At 45.1% G+C, this 15741-nt stretch overlaps 1 protein-coding gene across 2 annotated transcripts in view; it reads left to right on the top strand.

Annotated features, from left to right (window-relative positions):
• The first annotated feature begins 306 nt into the window (after nt 1-306).
• NINJ2 (ninjurin 2) overlaps nt 307-15741 on the top strand; it is a 97943-nt gene continuing 82508 nt past the window's right edge. Inside the window, exon 1 of one of the 2 annotated variants that reach the window (XM_015150712.3) lies at nt 307-561. In XM_015150712.3, the coding sequence (XP_015006198.3) occupies nt 394-561 (168 nt within the window). In that variant the 5' untranslated portion in view covers nt 307-393. The remainder of the gene's footprint in view (nt 562-15741) is intronic. The other variant, XM_028829078.2, reaches the window with a different exon arrangement.

Here is a 15741-nt window from a genome sequence, read left to right as displayed (position 1 = left end):
CAACGGAAATCCCGATGCCTCAGTATTGAGACTTGCTGGAGGTCACCCCACCCGTGGGGACTGGGGACCCCACTCAGCGGTGAAGTCAGATAGTGTTGTCCTCAGGCTGTTTTTCCATTTCCTTGATAAATACCCAGGGTTTCTTTGCCAGCCGTAAAGCTCCTAGCTCAAAGCAGGCTGGTGACTTCAGAGGGCTCCGCTGGGACCGGAAGGTCACTGGAGCCACTGGTGAAAATCATGCTGTCACTACCAACCCAGAAGGCCACCTCTCAGTGTGCCAGGTGCCACCTCCTGCAGCACACACATGTGCACACACACACACACGCGCGTGTGCCTGTGTACACCTCCCCCAGGGGCTGCAGCCAAGACGGGCATCCCACATCAGAGGGATGAATGGCAGGTCTGTCCCGCCAGCTGTGTGCTCTCTCCTATCCGAAAGCCGCAGAGACTCAGACGGCAGAGCCTGGAGGAGCCCACGCAGTCTGTTCCCGGCACCCGGTGCGTGTGAAGGGACTTGAGGACAGCGAGATGGAATCAGAAAGAGAAGTCATCAACCTTCAAGTAAGTTCTCTCTGGAAGAGAGGCCGAGGGGAAATCGGGAGTAGAGGTGAAGCTGGAAGAACAGAGGGTTGATACTTTAGCCACTTGATAGTCTCCCTCCCCGTTCTCTTTCTCACTCACCCCCGTCTCCAAACGCTCCCTAGACTTTGTCTCTTTATTTTCTCTTTCTCTCCATTTCCCTGTCTGGTTCTTCACTTGTTTTGAAATATCTGAAAAACAGATTGGTTAAATCCCTTTTGGCCTCTGCTTCCTCGTCAGTCAAAAAGCTAATTAGCTCCGTATTACCAGAAAACGATTTCACATTCTGAGCTGTGCTTTCCCCAAGCCCCAGGACAGCAGACACTTCCCTCCGAGCTGCCGGGCAGTTCTTTGGAGACAGGAAAGATACGAGTTTTGAGGCTAGGAAGAGAGGCAGCTGGCCAACTTGGCATTTTACAGGTTGGAAAAAACTTGAGCCGTTTCTCGGCTGTCATCACAAAGCTCTACTGTGTGGGACAGAAAGCGTCTCATTCGGACAGTTGCAAGGAAAGGAAATCAGTCTAATCTCCTAGGAAGAGGCAGAGATGTGTGTCCCTCTCTAGCTGGAATGGGCTTGGAAGGCATCGGAGGTTCCAGTCCACCACTGGAGGGGAAAGGGGTGGGATGTTACGGTGAGAGGAGAGCCAGATTGCTGGGAGCTGTACTCCGACTCCCTGTCAACAGGTAGAATAGAATCAACCCTTCTATGACCACTGCTGTAACCACTGTGTAACATTTCAGAGAATCAAACAAAGTGTGGAAAAGGACTTTTGAGATCAAGAATTTCTGATCCTTGAACCTGGTCCTCGAACAAAATCTTAGGCAGCCACCCAATATAGACTTCAGATTAAAGAAGAGCTCTTTTGTTGAAGCAGAGTATGTGCATGCGTCTCTCTCTCTCTCTCTCTCTCTCTCTCTCTCGTTCTCTGTGTGTGTTTTGGGCAGGTTGGCGTGAGTCTGGCAGAGTCTCCGTCCTTGGCCCCTCCACCATTGAGGCACCACGAGGGAACTCGCAGGACTGCTTGGTGTGCTGTATCAAAACCATTCACCAAGTACAACTGCATACCCAGTGTTGTTCTCCTGGATTGGCAGCCAGCCCCGACAGCGGTCCCACCGCGAGGCTTGCTGGTCCCTCTGTCTGGAACCTTCTTTCCCTGGCTTATCTCCTGACTGGCCCTTCCTAGTACATTCAGGTCTCAGCTCAAATGCTACTTCCCCAGGGAGACCTCCTCTGACCAACCTCTTTACAGGATGCCTCCTCCCCAGTTTGTCTTTATCATTTGTTTAATTTCTTTCACAGCACTGCTCACCACCTAAAGTTACATCGCTTATTTATTTAGTATGTATTGCCTGTCACTCTCACTAGGACACAAGATCTCTGAGATCAGGGCCTCCCTGTTTTATTCACTGCTGCAGCCCTCGTGCATGAGGCAACTCTTGGTACACACTAAGTGCTTTAGAAAACATTTGCTAAATGAATGAGTTAAGGAAGCCATGAGTTGGAGAGGCTCTGAGATAGGAATAAGGTCACTTAATTGGCCCAAGACCTCCAGTCCATGTCTTCTGTCCCTGGTGTGTGTTTTCTTCTTACTTCTAGTTCTTGCCTCTATAAGATCCTTGGTTGTTAAGGAAACGGTGTTGCTGCTTATTATTCTCAGAAGAGCAAGTTTCTTATGTGCTAATGGGTTGAACAATCTAGAGTTACAGACTAAGGACTTTGCATCTGAACCAGAGGTTCAGAAGGAAAGAGGTGGTGGGAGGAAGGAGAAGGAAATGACTGGCTAGGCTTGATGAATGTCTATCTCTAGCAGGTAACTAAGGTGTCAGTGTGCCTTTCTCTTCATTTGTCATCCAGCCTCTTCCAATATGCTATTTGATTCTTGTATCTTACTCACATTTTCCTTTGGTCAGAAGGTTATCCATTATTTTCTACAATTTCTTGTCCACCTTTGGCTGGGCACAGTGGCCTACGCCTGTAATCCTAGCATTTCAGAGGCTGAGGCAGGAGGATCACTTGAGCTCAAGAGCTAAAGACCAGTCTGGGAAACATAGCAAGACCCTATCTCTATTAAAAATTTAAAAGTGATTAGCTGGACATGGTGGCGTGCACCTGTAGTCCCAGCTACTCAGGAGGCTGAGGTGGGAGGATTGTTTGAAGCCAGGAGTTCAGGTTGCAGTGATCTACAACCATGCCATTGCACTCCAGGCTGGGCAGCAGAGCCAGAACCTGTCTCTAAAAAGAAAACAATAACACTCTTTAGTTAAAACAATGTTTCCCAAAAATGTGGTACAATGATCACCAATGGGCAGTAAAGGTACTATCAATGACTGACAACTTCTTATTATAATGTTTATTTTTACAGTTTTTTTTTTTTTGAGACGGAGTCTCACTCTGTCGCCCAGGGTGGAGTGTAGTGGCACGATCTCAGCTCACTACAGCCTCCGCCTCCCAGGTTCAAGTGATTCTCCTGCCTCTCAGCCTCCCAAGTAGCTGGGGTTACAGGCATGTACCACCACACCTGGCTAATTTTTGTATTTTTAGTAGAGACAGAGTTTCACCATGTTGGCCGGACTAGTCTCGCACTCCTGACCTCAAATGATCCAAAAGCCTCGGCTTCCCAAAGTGCTGGGATTACAGGTGTGAGCCACCATGGCTGGCCATCTTTATAGTTTTAGTATTCATTAGAAAGAGCATAACAGGGCCGGGCTAGGTGGCTCACGCCTGTAACCCCAGCACTTTGGGAGTCCGACACGGGCAGATCAGGAGGTCAGGGGTTCGAGACCAGCCTAAAATAACATTAACTTGAGCCTCCATAATCAATGTTGCAGATGTGTCTCCAGGTCAGGACCTGTGAGACTGGGATGGGTAGCAGCAGCACAGCTGGCTGTGAAGAGTGGCCCACAGCACTCAGAGCAGGTGGCCTCCACCAGCTGGATGCCTGGAGCTGCTCCTTTTCTTCTACAGCCTGTGGCTGTGGCCTCCAAGCCTCTGCCCTTCTCCCTGCCTTCACTGGTAGCCCAGCCAGGGAGCTAAGCCTGCTCATCTCCCAGAGTCTGGATGTATGAAAGGTTGAGGATGATCCCTTTCTTCCCCTCTGAGCCAGCGTTGCAACCCTACCCCCAAGTACAGAGTTTAAGCTTCTAGCCTGGCTCCTTCTCAAAATGGAACTCCTCTTTGGGCTTCCAGGTTCCCCAGACAGATTCAGTTCTTGGCTCCTTTTTTTCTTCCTGTGCTGCATGTTGATGGAAATGTGAAGATGATCTGCTAAAAGAGGAACTAAGACTTGTCCATACCGAATGCAAATTCAGTATAGCTCCGGTTAAGTATAGCAAGATACAGATAGAATGAGATGGGAGTGGAGGTAAAAATACTTATGAATAGAAGAAAGTCTATAGACAAAGTTCTCTGGGAGTATTTCTGTTTGTTTGTTTTGCTTTTAAAGACATATATATATAAGCAGTTATATATGATATCTATATAATATATAATAGCAGTTATATATATATAAAGAATAGCAGTTATATATATAATAGCAGTTTTAGGTTCATGGCAAAATCAAGAAGGAAGGCAGAGAGATCTCCCATATAGCCCCTCACCCTACATGCATAGACTCCCCATTATCAACTTCCTCCACCAAAAGGGTACATTTTTTTTTACAACTGATGAGCCTTACATTGACACATCATTATGACCCAAAGTCTACAGTTTACATGAGGGTTCACTCTTGGCGTTAAACATTCTATGCGTAATAACATGTTTCCACCACTATCGTATAGTATACTAGAGACATTTTACTGCCCTAAAAATCCTCTGCATTCTGCCTGTTCATTGCTCCTTCCTCTCTCAACCCCTAGCAATGACTGACTTTCTGTTTTGCCTTTTCCAGAGTGTCATGTAGTTGGAATCATATAATATGTAGCCTTTTCAGATTGGCTTCTCTCACTCAGTAATGGCATTTAAGTCTCCTCCACGTCTTTTCATGGCTTGATAGCTCATTTCTTTTTAGCCCTGAATAATATTCCAGTGTCTGGATGTACGACTGTTTGTTTATTTATTCGCCTACCGAAGGACATCTTGGTTGCTTCCAAGTTTTGGCATTATGTATCATTCTGTATAAAGCCACTCTGGCCGGGTGCAGTGGCTCACACCTGTAATCCCAGCACTTTGGGAGGCTGAGGCGGGCGGATCACTTGAGGTCAGGAGTTCGAGACCAGCCTGGCTATTGCTAACATGGTGAAACCCCACCTCTACTAAAAATACAAAAAGTTAACCGACTATGGTGGCAGGTGCCTGTAATCCCAGCTACTTGGGAGGCTGAGGCAGGAGAATCGCTTGAACCCGGGAGGCGGAGGTTGCAGTCAACTGAGATCACGCCACTGCACTCCAGCCTGGGCAACAGAGTGAGACTCTGCCTAAAAAAAAAAAAAAAGCTGTGTAGGTTTTTGTGTAAACATAAATTTTGAATTCATTTGGGAAGACACAAATTGCAATTCCTGGATCATATGGTAAGAGTATGTTGAGTTTTGGAAGAAACTGCCAAACTGTCTTCCAAAATGGCGATGCTGTTTTGCATTCCCACCAGCAATGAATGGGTGCTCCACATTCTCCTCGGCATTTGCTATTGTCAGTGTTCTGGATGTTGGCCATTCTAGCAGCTGTGCAGTGATATCCCATTTTTGTTTTAATTTGCATTTCCCTGGTGACATAAGATGTGGAGAATATTCTCATATGCTTATCTGCTACCTTTGCATCTTCTTTAGTGAGGTGTGTGTTCAGGTGTTTTGCCTATATGTAGTGGGATTTTTTTTTTTTCTTTTTTTTTTTTTGAGATGGAGTCTCGTTCCGTCACCCAGGCTGGAGTGCAGTGGCCTGATCTCAGCTCACTGCAAGCTCCGCCTCCCAGGTTCAAGTGATTCTCCTGCCTCAGCCTCTCGAGTAGCTGGGACTACCGGCGCCCGCCACCACACCCGGTTACTTTTTCGTATTTTTTAGTAGAGATGGAGTTTCACCATGTTGGCCAGGATGGTCTCGATTTCTTGACCTCGTGATCCACCCGCCTCGGCTTCCCAAAGTGCTGGGATTACAGGCGTGAGCCACCACACCCAGCGGGTCTTTTGGTCGTCTATATAAACTAACTATACAATTAGTTTGTTGATATTCACAACTGATTTTGATTGAGATTGTTTGAATCTATAGTGAGTCCTCTTATCCATAAACATGGAATATCTATCTATCTATTTATTTTATATTTATTTATAAATTTATTTATTTATTAAGACGGAGTGTTGCTGTGTCACCCAGGCTGGAGTACAGTGGCACGATCTCAGCTCACTGCAAACTCTGCTTCCCAGGTTGAAGCAATTCTCCTGCCTCAGCCTCCTGAGTAGCTGGGATTACAGGTGCCTGCCACCATGCCCAGCTAATTTTTGTATTTTTAGTAGAGACAGGGTTTCGCCATGTTGGCCAGGCTGGTCTTGAACTCCTGACCTCAAGTGATCCACCCGCCTCAGTCTCCCAAAGTGCTGGGATTACAGGTGTGAGCCACCGTGCTTGACCTCTTCATTTATTTAGTTCTTTGATTTCTTTCATCAGAGTTTTGTAGTTTTCCTCATAATAGACATTGTACATATTTTGTTCGATTTATACATAAGCATTTCACTTTTTTAGGTACTAATGTAAATGGTAGTGTTTTAAGTTTCAGATTCTACTTGTTCAGTGCTGTTTCACAGGACAGTGATCGCATTTTATGTATTAACCTTGCATCCTGCAACCTTGCTATAATTGCTTATTAGTTCCAGCAGATTTTTGGTCAGTTCATTTGGACTTTCTACGTAGACAATCATGTCATCTGCAGAGACAGTTTTATTTCTTCACTCCCAGTCTGTAGTCCCTTCATTTCCTTTTTTTGAAGGAACTACATTGCATTTACTAGGACTTCCTAGCAAAGACGAGGAAATTGCTAAGATTTGTTCATACCGAATGCAAATTCAACGTACGAAGCAGTGGTGACAGGAGATATCCTTGCCGGTTTCTAATCTTAGTGGGAGTGCTTCTACTTTTTTATCATTAAGTCTGATGTTAGTTATAGGCTTTTTATAGACATTCTTTATCAAATTGAGGAAATTCTCTATTCCTAGTGTACTGAGAGTTTTTATCATGAATGGGTGTTGAATTTTGGCAACTACTTTTTCTGCATCTATTAATATGATCATGTGATTTTTATTTTATAGTCAGTTGATGTGATTAATTACATTAATTGATTTTCTTTTGTTTTTCTTTTCTTTTTTTCTTTTTTTTTTTTTGAGATGGAGTTTGGCTCTTGTTGCCCAGGCGGAGTGCAATAGTGGATCTCAGTTCACCTCAACCTCCACCTCCCAGGTTCAAGGGATTCTCCTGCCTCAGCGTCCCGAGTAGCTGAGATTACAGGCGTGCACCACCACGCCTGGCTAATTTTGTATTTTTAGTAGAGACAGGGTTTCTCCATGTTGGTCAGGCTGGTCTTGAACTCCCGACCTCAGGTGATCTACCTGCCTCAGCCTCCCAAAGTGCTGGGGTTAAAGGTGTGAGCCACCGCACCATGCATTAATTGATTTTCAAATGTTGAACCAGTCCTGCATACCTGGAATAAACCCCAGTTGGTGTGGTGTATAATTCTTTTTTTTTTTTGAGATGGAGTTTCACTCTTGTTGCCCAGGCTGGAGTGCAATGGCATGATCTTGGCTCGCCACAACATCCGTCTCCTGGGTTCAAGCAATTCTCCTGCCTCAGCCTCCAGAGTAGCTGGGATTACAGGCACGCGCCACCATGCCCAGCTAATTTTTATATTTTTAGTAGAGACAGGGTTTCTCCATGTTGGTCAGGCTGGTCTCCAACTCCCGACCTCAGGTGATCCACCTACCTCGGCCTCCCAAAGTGTGGGATTTACAGGCATGAGCCACCATGCCTGGCCGCATCCATTTCCTTTTAATCTGCATGTCTATTTTTTTTTTTTTTTGATACAAGATCTTACTTTGTCACCCATCACCCAGGCTGCAGTGCAGTGGCACCATCTTGGCTCACTGTAACCTGAAATGCTTTGGCACAAGCAATCCTCCCACTTCAGCCTCCCAAGTAGCTAGGACTACAGGCACACACCACCACACCCAGCTATTTTCTTATTCTTTGTAGAGACAGGGTCTCACTATGTTTCCCAGGCTAGTCTTACTCCTGGCCTCAAGTGATTCTCCCATCTCAGCCTCCCAAAGTGCTGGGGTTACAGGGGTGAGACACCACACCCAGCTGATCTACATGTGTCTTTATGTTTAATGTGAGTTTCTTGTAGACAACATATCGTTGGGTCATCTTTTTGTGTCCATCCTGACAATTTCTGCCTTTCAATTACGTATTTAGACCATTGACATTCAAAGTGATTACTGATATAGTTGGATCTACCACATTTGTTACTGTTTTTCTATTTGTTGCCCTCATTCTTTGTTCCTATCTTTGTCTTCCACTTTTTTCTGCCTTTGGTGGTTTTAACTGAGCTTTTTATATTACCTTGTTTTATCTCCATTCACAGTGTATCAGTGGTACTTTTTTTTAACTTTTTTTAGTTATCGCCCTAGAGTTTGCAGTTTACAAGTACAACAAATCCAAGTGCACTTTCAAATAACACTATACCACTTCATGGGTCATGTGAGTACCTTATAATAACAAAACAATCTTAATTCCTCCATCCTGTTCCATGTATCATTGCTGGCATTCATTCTACCCATATGTAAGCATATATATATGTGTATATATCATAAAACATACACATAAATGTACATAATCAAATATATTGTTGATATGTTGATTTGTTCATTTTGAACAAATTGTTAGATCAGTTAAGTATAAGAAACAAAATATTACTTTGTATATCACAAATATATGAAATTTTTCTTTTTTTTTTCCTTTTTTTTTTTTTTTTGAGACAGAGTTTTGCTCTTGTTGCCCAGGCTATAGTGCAATGGCGTGATCTCGGCTCACTGCAACCTTCGCCTCCCAGGTTCAAGCGATTCTCCTGCTTCAGTCTCCCAAGTAGCCGGGATTACAGGCTCCTGCCACCACGCCCAGCTAATTTTTGTATTTTTAGTAGAGGTGGGGTTTCACTATATTGGCCAGGCTGGTCTCGAACTCCTGACCTCAAGTCATTTGCCACCTCAGCCTCCCAAAGTGCTGGGATTACAGGCGTGAGCCACCGCGCCTGGCTGAATCTTTTCATTTGTTAATTTTAAAAAAGAATAGGAAAAAAAGTTTTTCTTTTACCTTCATTTATTCTTTCTTTGATACTTCCCTTTTCTTTACGTAGATATGAGTTTCTGGCCTATTTCATTTTCCTTCTTTCTGGAAGTCCTGGCCTCAAGTGATCTGCCCGCCTCAGCCTCCCAAAGAGCTGGGATTACAGACATGAGGCACCACGCCCAGCTTCATTTTCCTTCTTTCTAACTTTCAATATTTCTTGCAAGACAGAGCTACTAGCAACAAATTCTCTTAGTTTTGTTTGTCTAAGAAAGTATTTCTCCTTCCCTTTAGAGGGATAATTTTGCAAGATAGAGAATTCCAGGTTGGTGGATTTTTTTCCTTCAATGTTTTGGATATTTCACTCCACTTTCTTCTTCACATATGTCTGAGGAGAAATCAGATGTAATTCTTATCTTTGTTATTCAATAGGTAAGATTTTTTTTTTTCTTGTGGATTCTTTCAGTATTTTTCCTTTGTCTTTGATTTTTTTGTAGCTCTTTGGGCATTTATCCTACTTGATTTTTTCTGAGTTTCCTGTATGTATAATTTGGCATTAATTTGAGAGAAATGCTCAGTCATTATTGTTTCAAATATTTTTTCTGTTCCTTTCTGCTTCCTCCTTCGGTTATTTCTATTACATATATGATACGTGTTGTAGTTGTCCCACAGTTCTTGAATATTCTGTTCTATTTTTCTCAGTCTTTGTCTCTTTGCTTTTCCATTTAGGCCCTTTCTATGAGGTATGCTTAAGCTCAGAGATTCTTTCCTTAGCCATGTCCAGTCTACTAATGAGCCAATCAATGGCATTCTTCATTTCTGTCAGTGTTTTGGCCTCTGGCATTTCTTTTTGGTTCTCTCTTAGGGCGTCCATCTCTCCACTTATATTGCCCATCTCTTCTTGCACGCCATCTGCTTTATTCATTAGCACCCTTAGCATATTCACCATAGTTGTTTTAAATCCTTGGTCTGATAAAGTCCAATATCGCTGCCATGTCTAGTTCTAATGCTTGCTCTTCTCTTGCAATTGTGTTTTTTGCCTTTCAGTATGCCTTGTAATTTTTTCTGGATAGTCAGGTATGTACAAGGCAAAAGGAACTGCTATAAATAGGCCTTAGTATGTGGTGGTAAAATGTGAGGGGAGGGGAAGTGTTCCCCAGCTCTGTGATTGGGTGTCAGTCTTTTAGTGAGCCTATGCCTCTGGACTGAACATCACAACTGCTTCTAAGTACGCCCCGCTTAGGTGGGTCAGGATAGCTACGGTGTGCTGCAATCGGATCTTCTCCTTCCCCTAGGTCCCCTGGGCTCTAATAAAACCCCAGCAAGTTTGGCTCTGGTTAAATAGTTCTCCTGAGGTCAGGCCTTGTTAAGAAGAACCGACAGAATGCTCTGGCCTATTTTGAAGTGTTTCCTTCTCCCTTCCCCCTGCCAGAAGCATGAGATTGTTCTCTGACATTTACTATAGAACTTGGGCAGCTCCTAGAGGTAAAACTCACAAAAGCATTTCCTCCAACGCCCACCCCCATGACTGGGTCACCCTGGAGTTTTTAACTCTCAGACTTGTCCATTCTGAGCCTCCAAGCAATTTGTCAACTACAGTTCAGGGTTTCCTAGCTGGCACTGACTCCCAAGGAGAACTGCCCTTGTGAGTCTGCCCCATCAGTCACGACTCCCCGTATTCACCCGTCTGTCCCACAGATCTTAGAGGTAGTGGTTTGCCCTATGTTCTTATCTCTCTCTTGGATCCAAGAAGAGTTGTTGATTTTTCAGTTTCTTCAGCTTTTTACTTGTTAGGATGGCATGGCTAAGTCCAAGTGCCTTACATGCAGAACCAGAAATCTCCAGAAATTATTTTCAAATGGAAGTTCCAGAAAACAATTTGATAGTATAATGTGTGTCAAGATATCCATATATATATATGGTGTTTTTGTTTTTGAGACTGAGTCTCACTCTGTTGCCCAGGCTGGAATGCAGTGGTGTGAATCTCTTGGCCGAGCGCGGTGGCTCACGCCTGTAATCCCAGCTCTTTGTGAGGCCAAGGTGGGCGGATCACGAGGTCAGGAGTTTGCGGCCAGCCTGGGCAACACAGTGAAACCCTGTCTCTACTAAAAATATAAAAATTAGCTGGGTGTGGTGGTGTGTGCTTGTAACCCCAGTTACTCAGGAGGCTGAGGCATGAGAATCACTTAAACCTGGGAGGCGGAGGTTGCAGTGAGCTGAGATCATGCCACTGCCCTACTAATCTCACTTCTAGAATCAGCCTAAGAAAATGATCAAAGTTGTGTTTAGATATGCAAAGATGTTCACCAAAATATTATTCACAACAAAAAATGGAGAGTCCAATAATGAAGAAATGGTTAAAGTTTGATAAGTCTATAAATAAATATGGAATAATTTTTTATGTTTTGGAAGAATACTTAAGGGAATATCAAAATGCTAATCATACATTAGGTTAAAGAAATAAGATACACAAGCACATAAACGTTTCATCTCAATTTCCTTTAAATATCGTATACAATAAATATGTGTAGGAAAACTATTGGAAAAAATAAACCAAAAAGTTAATAGTAGTTATTTCTGGATTATGGGTTTATGAATGATTTATTTTCATCTATTACTTTTCTTTTCACTTTTTATTTCCTTTGCACATTTTCTACTAACCCATATATTATATTTAGAATAGAAAAAAACTTGTAGTTTAAAAAAGAAAATTAGAGAAGCAGGTGTGCCTATATGCAAATGAGTAGATTTCATGGGCTACTATATATATATACACATACACACACACGTATTTATTGACTGTTTCTGATTACCATAAAAACTCAACAGTTTATACTTAACTACTGTGTATAAGTAGGCATCTCCTTTTTTTTTTTTTTTTTTTGAGACGGAGTCTCGCTCTGTTGCCCAGGCTGGAGTGCAGTGGCACCATCTCAGCTCACTGCAAGCTCCGCCTCCCGGGTTTACGCCATTCTCCTGGCTCAGCCTCCCGGGTAGCTGGGACTACAGGCACCCGCCACCTCGCCCGGCTAGTTTTTTTTTGTATTTTTTAGTAGAGACGGTGTTTCACCGTGTTAACCAGGATGGTCTCGATCTCCTGACCTCGTGATCCGTCCATCTCAGCCTCCCAAAGTGCTGGGATTACAGGGTTGAGCCACCGCGCCCGGCCGGCATCTCCTTTTAAGTGGCTGTTCCACTTTTTAATAGTTTTACATAGGACAACTCTTGTTTTTTGTATCCAAATATGCTCCAAGACTAGAAATGTGATATCCCAGGTGGGCGCGGTGGTGCACGCCTGTAATCCCAACACTTTGGGACGCTGAGGCAGGCGGATCGTGAGGTCAGGAGTTTGAGACCAGTCTGGCCAACATGGCGAAACCCCATCTCTACTAAAAATACAAAAATTAGCTGAGCATGATGGCGCATGCCTATAATCTCAGCTACTCGGGAGGCTGAGGCAGGAGAATCGCTTGAACCCAGGAGGGGAAGGTTGCAGTGAGCCGAGATCGCACCAGTCGGCGACAGAGACTCCGTCTCAAAGAAAAAAAGAAAAGAAAAAGATAAAATCACTCCAGATAGATAGATAGATAGATAGATAGATAGATAGATAGATAGATGGATGGATTTGGGATGACTTCTTTGAAAAGATAGTCGTTGAATGAGCTCCGAAGGATGGATAGGACTTTGACTAGTGCAAGAGTATTGCACTATTGACTAGTGCAGAGAACAGTGTGAGCCAAAAGCTAGAGGCAGGAAAACACAGGGCATATCTGGGGAAGGATGAGTAGATAGATTTGTTTAGACTATAAGGTGAATGGAGGAGAAAAGTGAGAAATAGGATTATAAAGGTAAGTTGGAATCAGATTGTGATGAACCATGAAGGCCAAATTTGGTTTATTAGACTAATCGACCTTCCAGGTCCTGTGTAGAAGTCCAACTCTGACGGGGGCATGGGGTGGCTAGATTTGCAGGTGAAAGCCAAATTTTTTATTCCTTGCCCAGACCTTTCCTGGACCTCCATCTGAGAGCCCAGGTGCCTCTGCAGAGCAAAGAATACTCATGAACACAGCCATTCATTCGGTCAGTTCATCCCCGATGAACAGGTCTAGCTCGCGTTTTAAAGAGGAAAAAAATCAAGGTCCAGAGATGTGTGATGTTTAACTGGGCCTTGGAATCTTCATGGCATTGGGCAGGGTATCTAATGAACAACAGGCAGACTACTCAATAAATACGTATTTGTTAGGCTGGGCGTGGTGGCTCACGCCTGTATTCCCAGCACTTTGGGAGGCCGAGGCAGGCGGATCATCTGAAGTCAGGAGTTCGTGACCAGCCTGGCCAACATGGTGAAACCCTGTCTCTACTAAAAATACAAAAAAAAAAAAGAAAAAAAAATTAGCTGGGCATGGTGGCAGACGCCTATAGTCCCAGCTACTTGGGAGGCTGAGGCTGGAGAATCACTTGAACTCAGGAGGAGAAGGTTGCAGTGAGCGAGGCTCACACCATTGCACTCCAGCCTGGGTGACAAGAGTGAAATTCCATCTAAAAAAGATGCATTTGTTGACTAATTGATGTATCCAATTTGCCATGCACAGTGAAAGGGCGTTTCAAACACATGACACAAACGAATCCTCCCAGCTACCCAGTGGCCGTTACTACACCTTTAATGGATGCAGAACTGAAGCTAAGGAAGGTCAAAACAAGACCACAGAGCCTGGAAGCAGCAGGGCAGGACTGAAACCTAGGTTTTCTTTTTGCTCTACTCAGACTCAGTGGTTTTCAAATGTGGTCCCTGGAACAGCAGCACCTGTCACTCGTTAGAAATGCAGATCCTTAGACCCACCCAATCAGACACCCTGGAGACGAGAGTTTCTGCGATCTGTATTTCCACAAGCCCCCGGTGATCCCGATGCATACTAAGGTCTTAGAATCCCCACTTCAATCCATAAGTGACGGACATATGGGGGATATGGAGACTTCAAGACTGGCTCCTTTCTCCCGGGTAGTCCTGTAGCACTTGCACTAGACCTGGAGTAAGCAGCGCACCCAGAGTCACACAGAGATGGCAGCAGACCAACGCGCCCAGGTTGGAGCAGGTGCCAGGGAGGAGGAGCTGCCAGTCACTGTCTAAGAAGACAAAGGTTCTAGGCCTCTCAAGTCCAAACTTCTTGTTTCAGTGTGGGGTACCACCACAGTCACCGCTACTGTGTGCATGCCACATACTTGTGGGATTTACAGCCACTGACGAGAGGTGCTTTGGGATTCCTCCAGCCTAGGAAAGAGACATGTTTGACAGGCCCGCCCCCACTAGAAAGACTGAGCATAATGAAGGGCTCGGGTGAAGATGGACGTCTGTCTCCTGTCACCCAGCCTTGCCTCTCAGGAGAGGGGAGAGAGCTACTGAAGGCAAGAGCGGGCTTTCCCACGGGGCACCTGGGCACAGACACCTGAGGGATGGGGAAATATGCCTTTTACAGGGGTGGAAGAAAAGGAACAGAGGAGCCTGGCACCCCTGAACAGTTTGAGGGCCTTGGGAACAGGGGTAGGCAGGGCAGGGGGCAATGTGGAAATCAGGTGGGACAGAGTGCCAGCCCAAAGTCTGGAGCATCACCTCCACGCCTCTGTGAGAGAACTCCCAGTATCCTGGAACGGCGAGCCTCTGAGCTAGAAGTTGACCAGGCTCCACGCCAGGAGAATGGAAAACCCCTGCGCCGCTCCAGAGGTGAACTCCCTGTTTCCACAACCCTCGTCCAGGGAAGCAGGTTTGTTTACCCTCAGGTTTGAGGGGTCAGGCTTCTGTCGTTTGGTTTTGTGTGCTTGTCTTGTGCCTCGGGCATGGAGTCCAGAAACCAATTGTCTGCCCGGATACACATTTTCAGTCCTAATCTGTACACAGCCTCACTCACACAACCAGGACCTTTCCTCTTCAGCTGTAGTTTCCTAGAAATGTGACCGCCCAGTGTTATGATTCAAACAGGGCTCGGTCCCAAAGGATAGTGGGACAGGGTGGGGTTGGTAGTGTTGGATCTCTAATGCCGCACCCTTCCTCTGTTGCTGTCTCTCTTTCTCTGGTTTTCACAGTGATCTATGTAATTGAATGCTCACCCACACTCCTTGTTGTGAACTGCCTTCACTAGGGTTGGGAAGGGGAGCAGGAATCTTGCAGAACCCATGACCTAACCCGGTTGCTTCAAAGGCGTCTCTGTAAACGGGATCCTGGGCTGCTGCAGCCTTCCTGCCCCCAAGAGCTTCCAAGCTGCAGAGCTCTGTGCTTTTAGGCCCTCAAGGGGCAGTCCACAAGGTGGAAGCTCCTGTAAAAGCTGAGATTTCGCTTCACCATATAGGAGAAAAAAATACCCTGGGGGCTATGGAGTAGCCTGAAGAGGAGGCAGGTGGGATGGAGGGGAGCACAGGGTCGACAAGGCTTATCCTCAAGTTGCCACTAGTATCCTCAAGATCCAAGAAATCAGTATTGCCTGTGCTGTTTCCAGAATGCTAGTCACAGTAATAGTGGCTGGCAGGGGGCTGTCCCTGTGAGATTGTGTGAGAGAATTAGGAAAACAGAGAAACCCTGTTATTTTGTTTTCCATTCTCCATGTGACCTGCAGTATTTTTCCTCCTCCCATAAGAAGTCAGCTTCCTCCCTCACCATCCCAATGTGACCTACTTATCTGCTCCCTTGAAAGGGAGGTACCCTGGAAGCCATCCCAGTCTGGGGCGGTTCTGTCTGAGTCTCAGAGACAAGCTCTTTAATAAGGAAAATCCAGAAGCAATAAAACTGGGGGGCAACGTATTAGGGAGGCTGGAAAACGTTGGAGAAGAAGGGAAATGGAGGCCAGTGGCACCACAGCATTGTATTCGGTGGTGTGCCATCAGCCCTCATGGCTGACTCATGCCATGACTAA

Source organism: Macaca mulatta, chromosome 11 (genome assembly GCF_049350105.2).
Source record: "Macaca mulatta isolate MMU2019108-1 chromosome 11, T2T-MMU8v2.0, whole genome shotgun sequence".
Classification (NCBI taxonomy): Eukaryota; Metazoa; Chordata; class Mammalia; order Primates; family Cercopithecidae; genus Macaca; species Macaca mulatta.
Note: the sequence above shows the minus strand (reverse complement) of the source record. Positions and strands in the feature narration are given on the sequence as shown.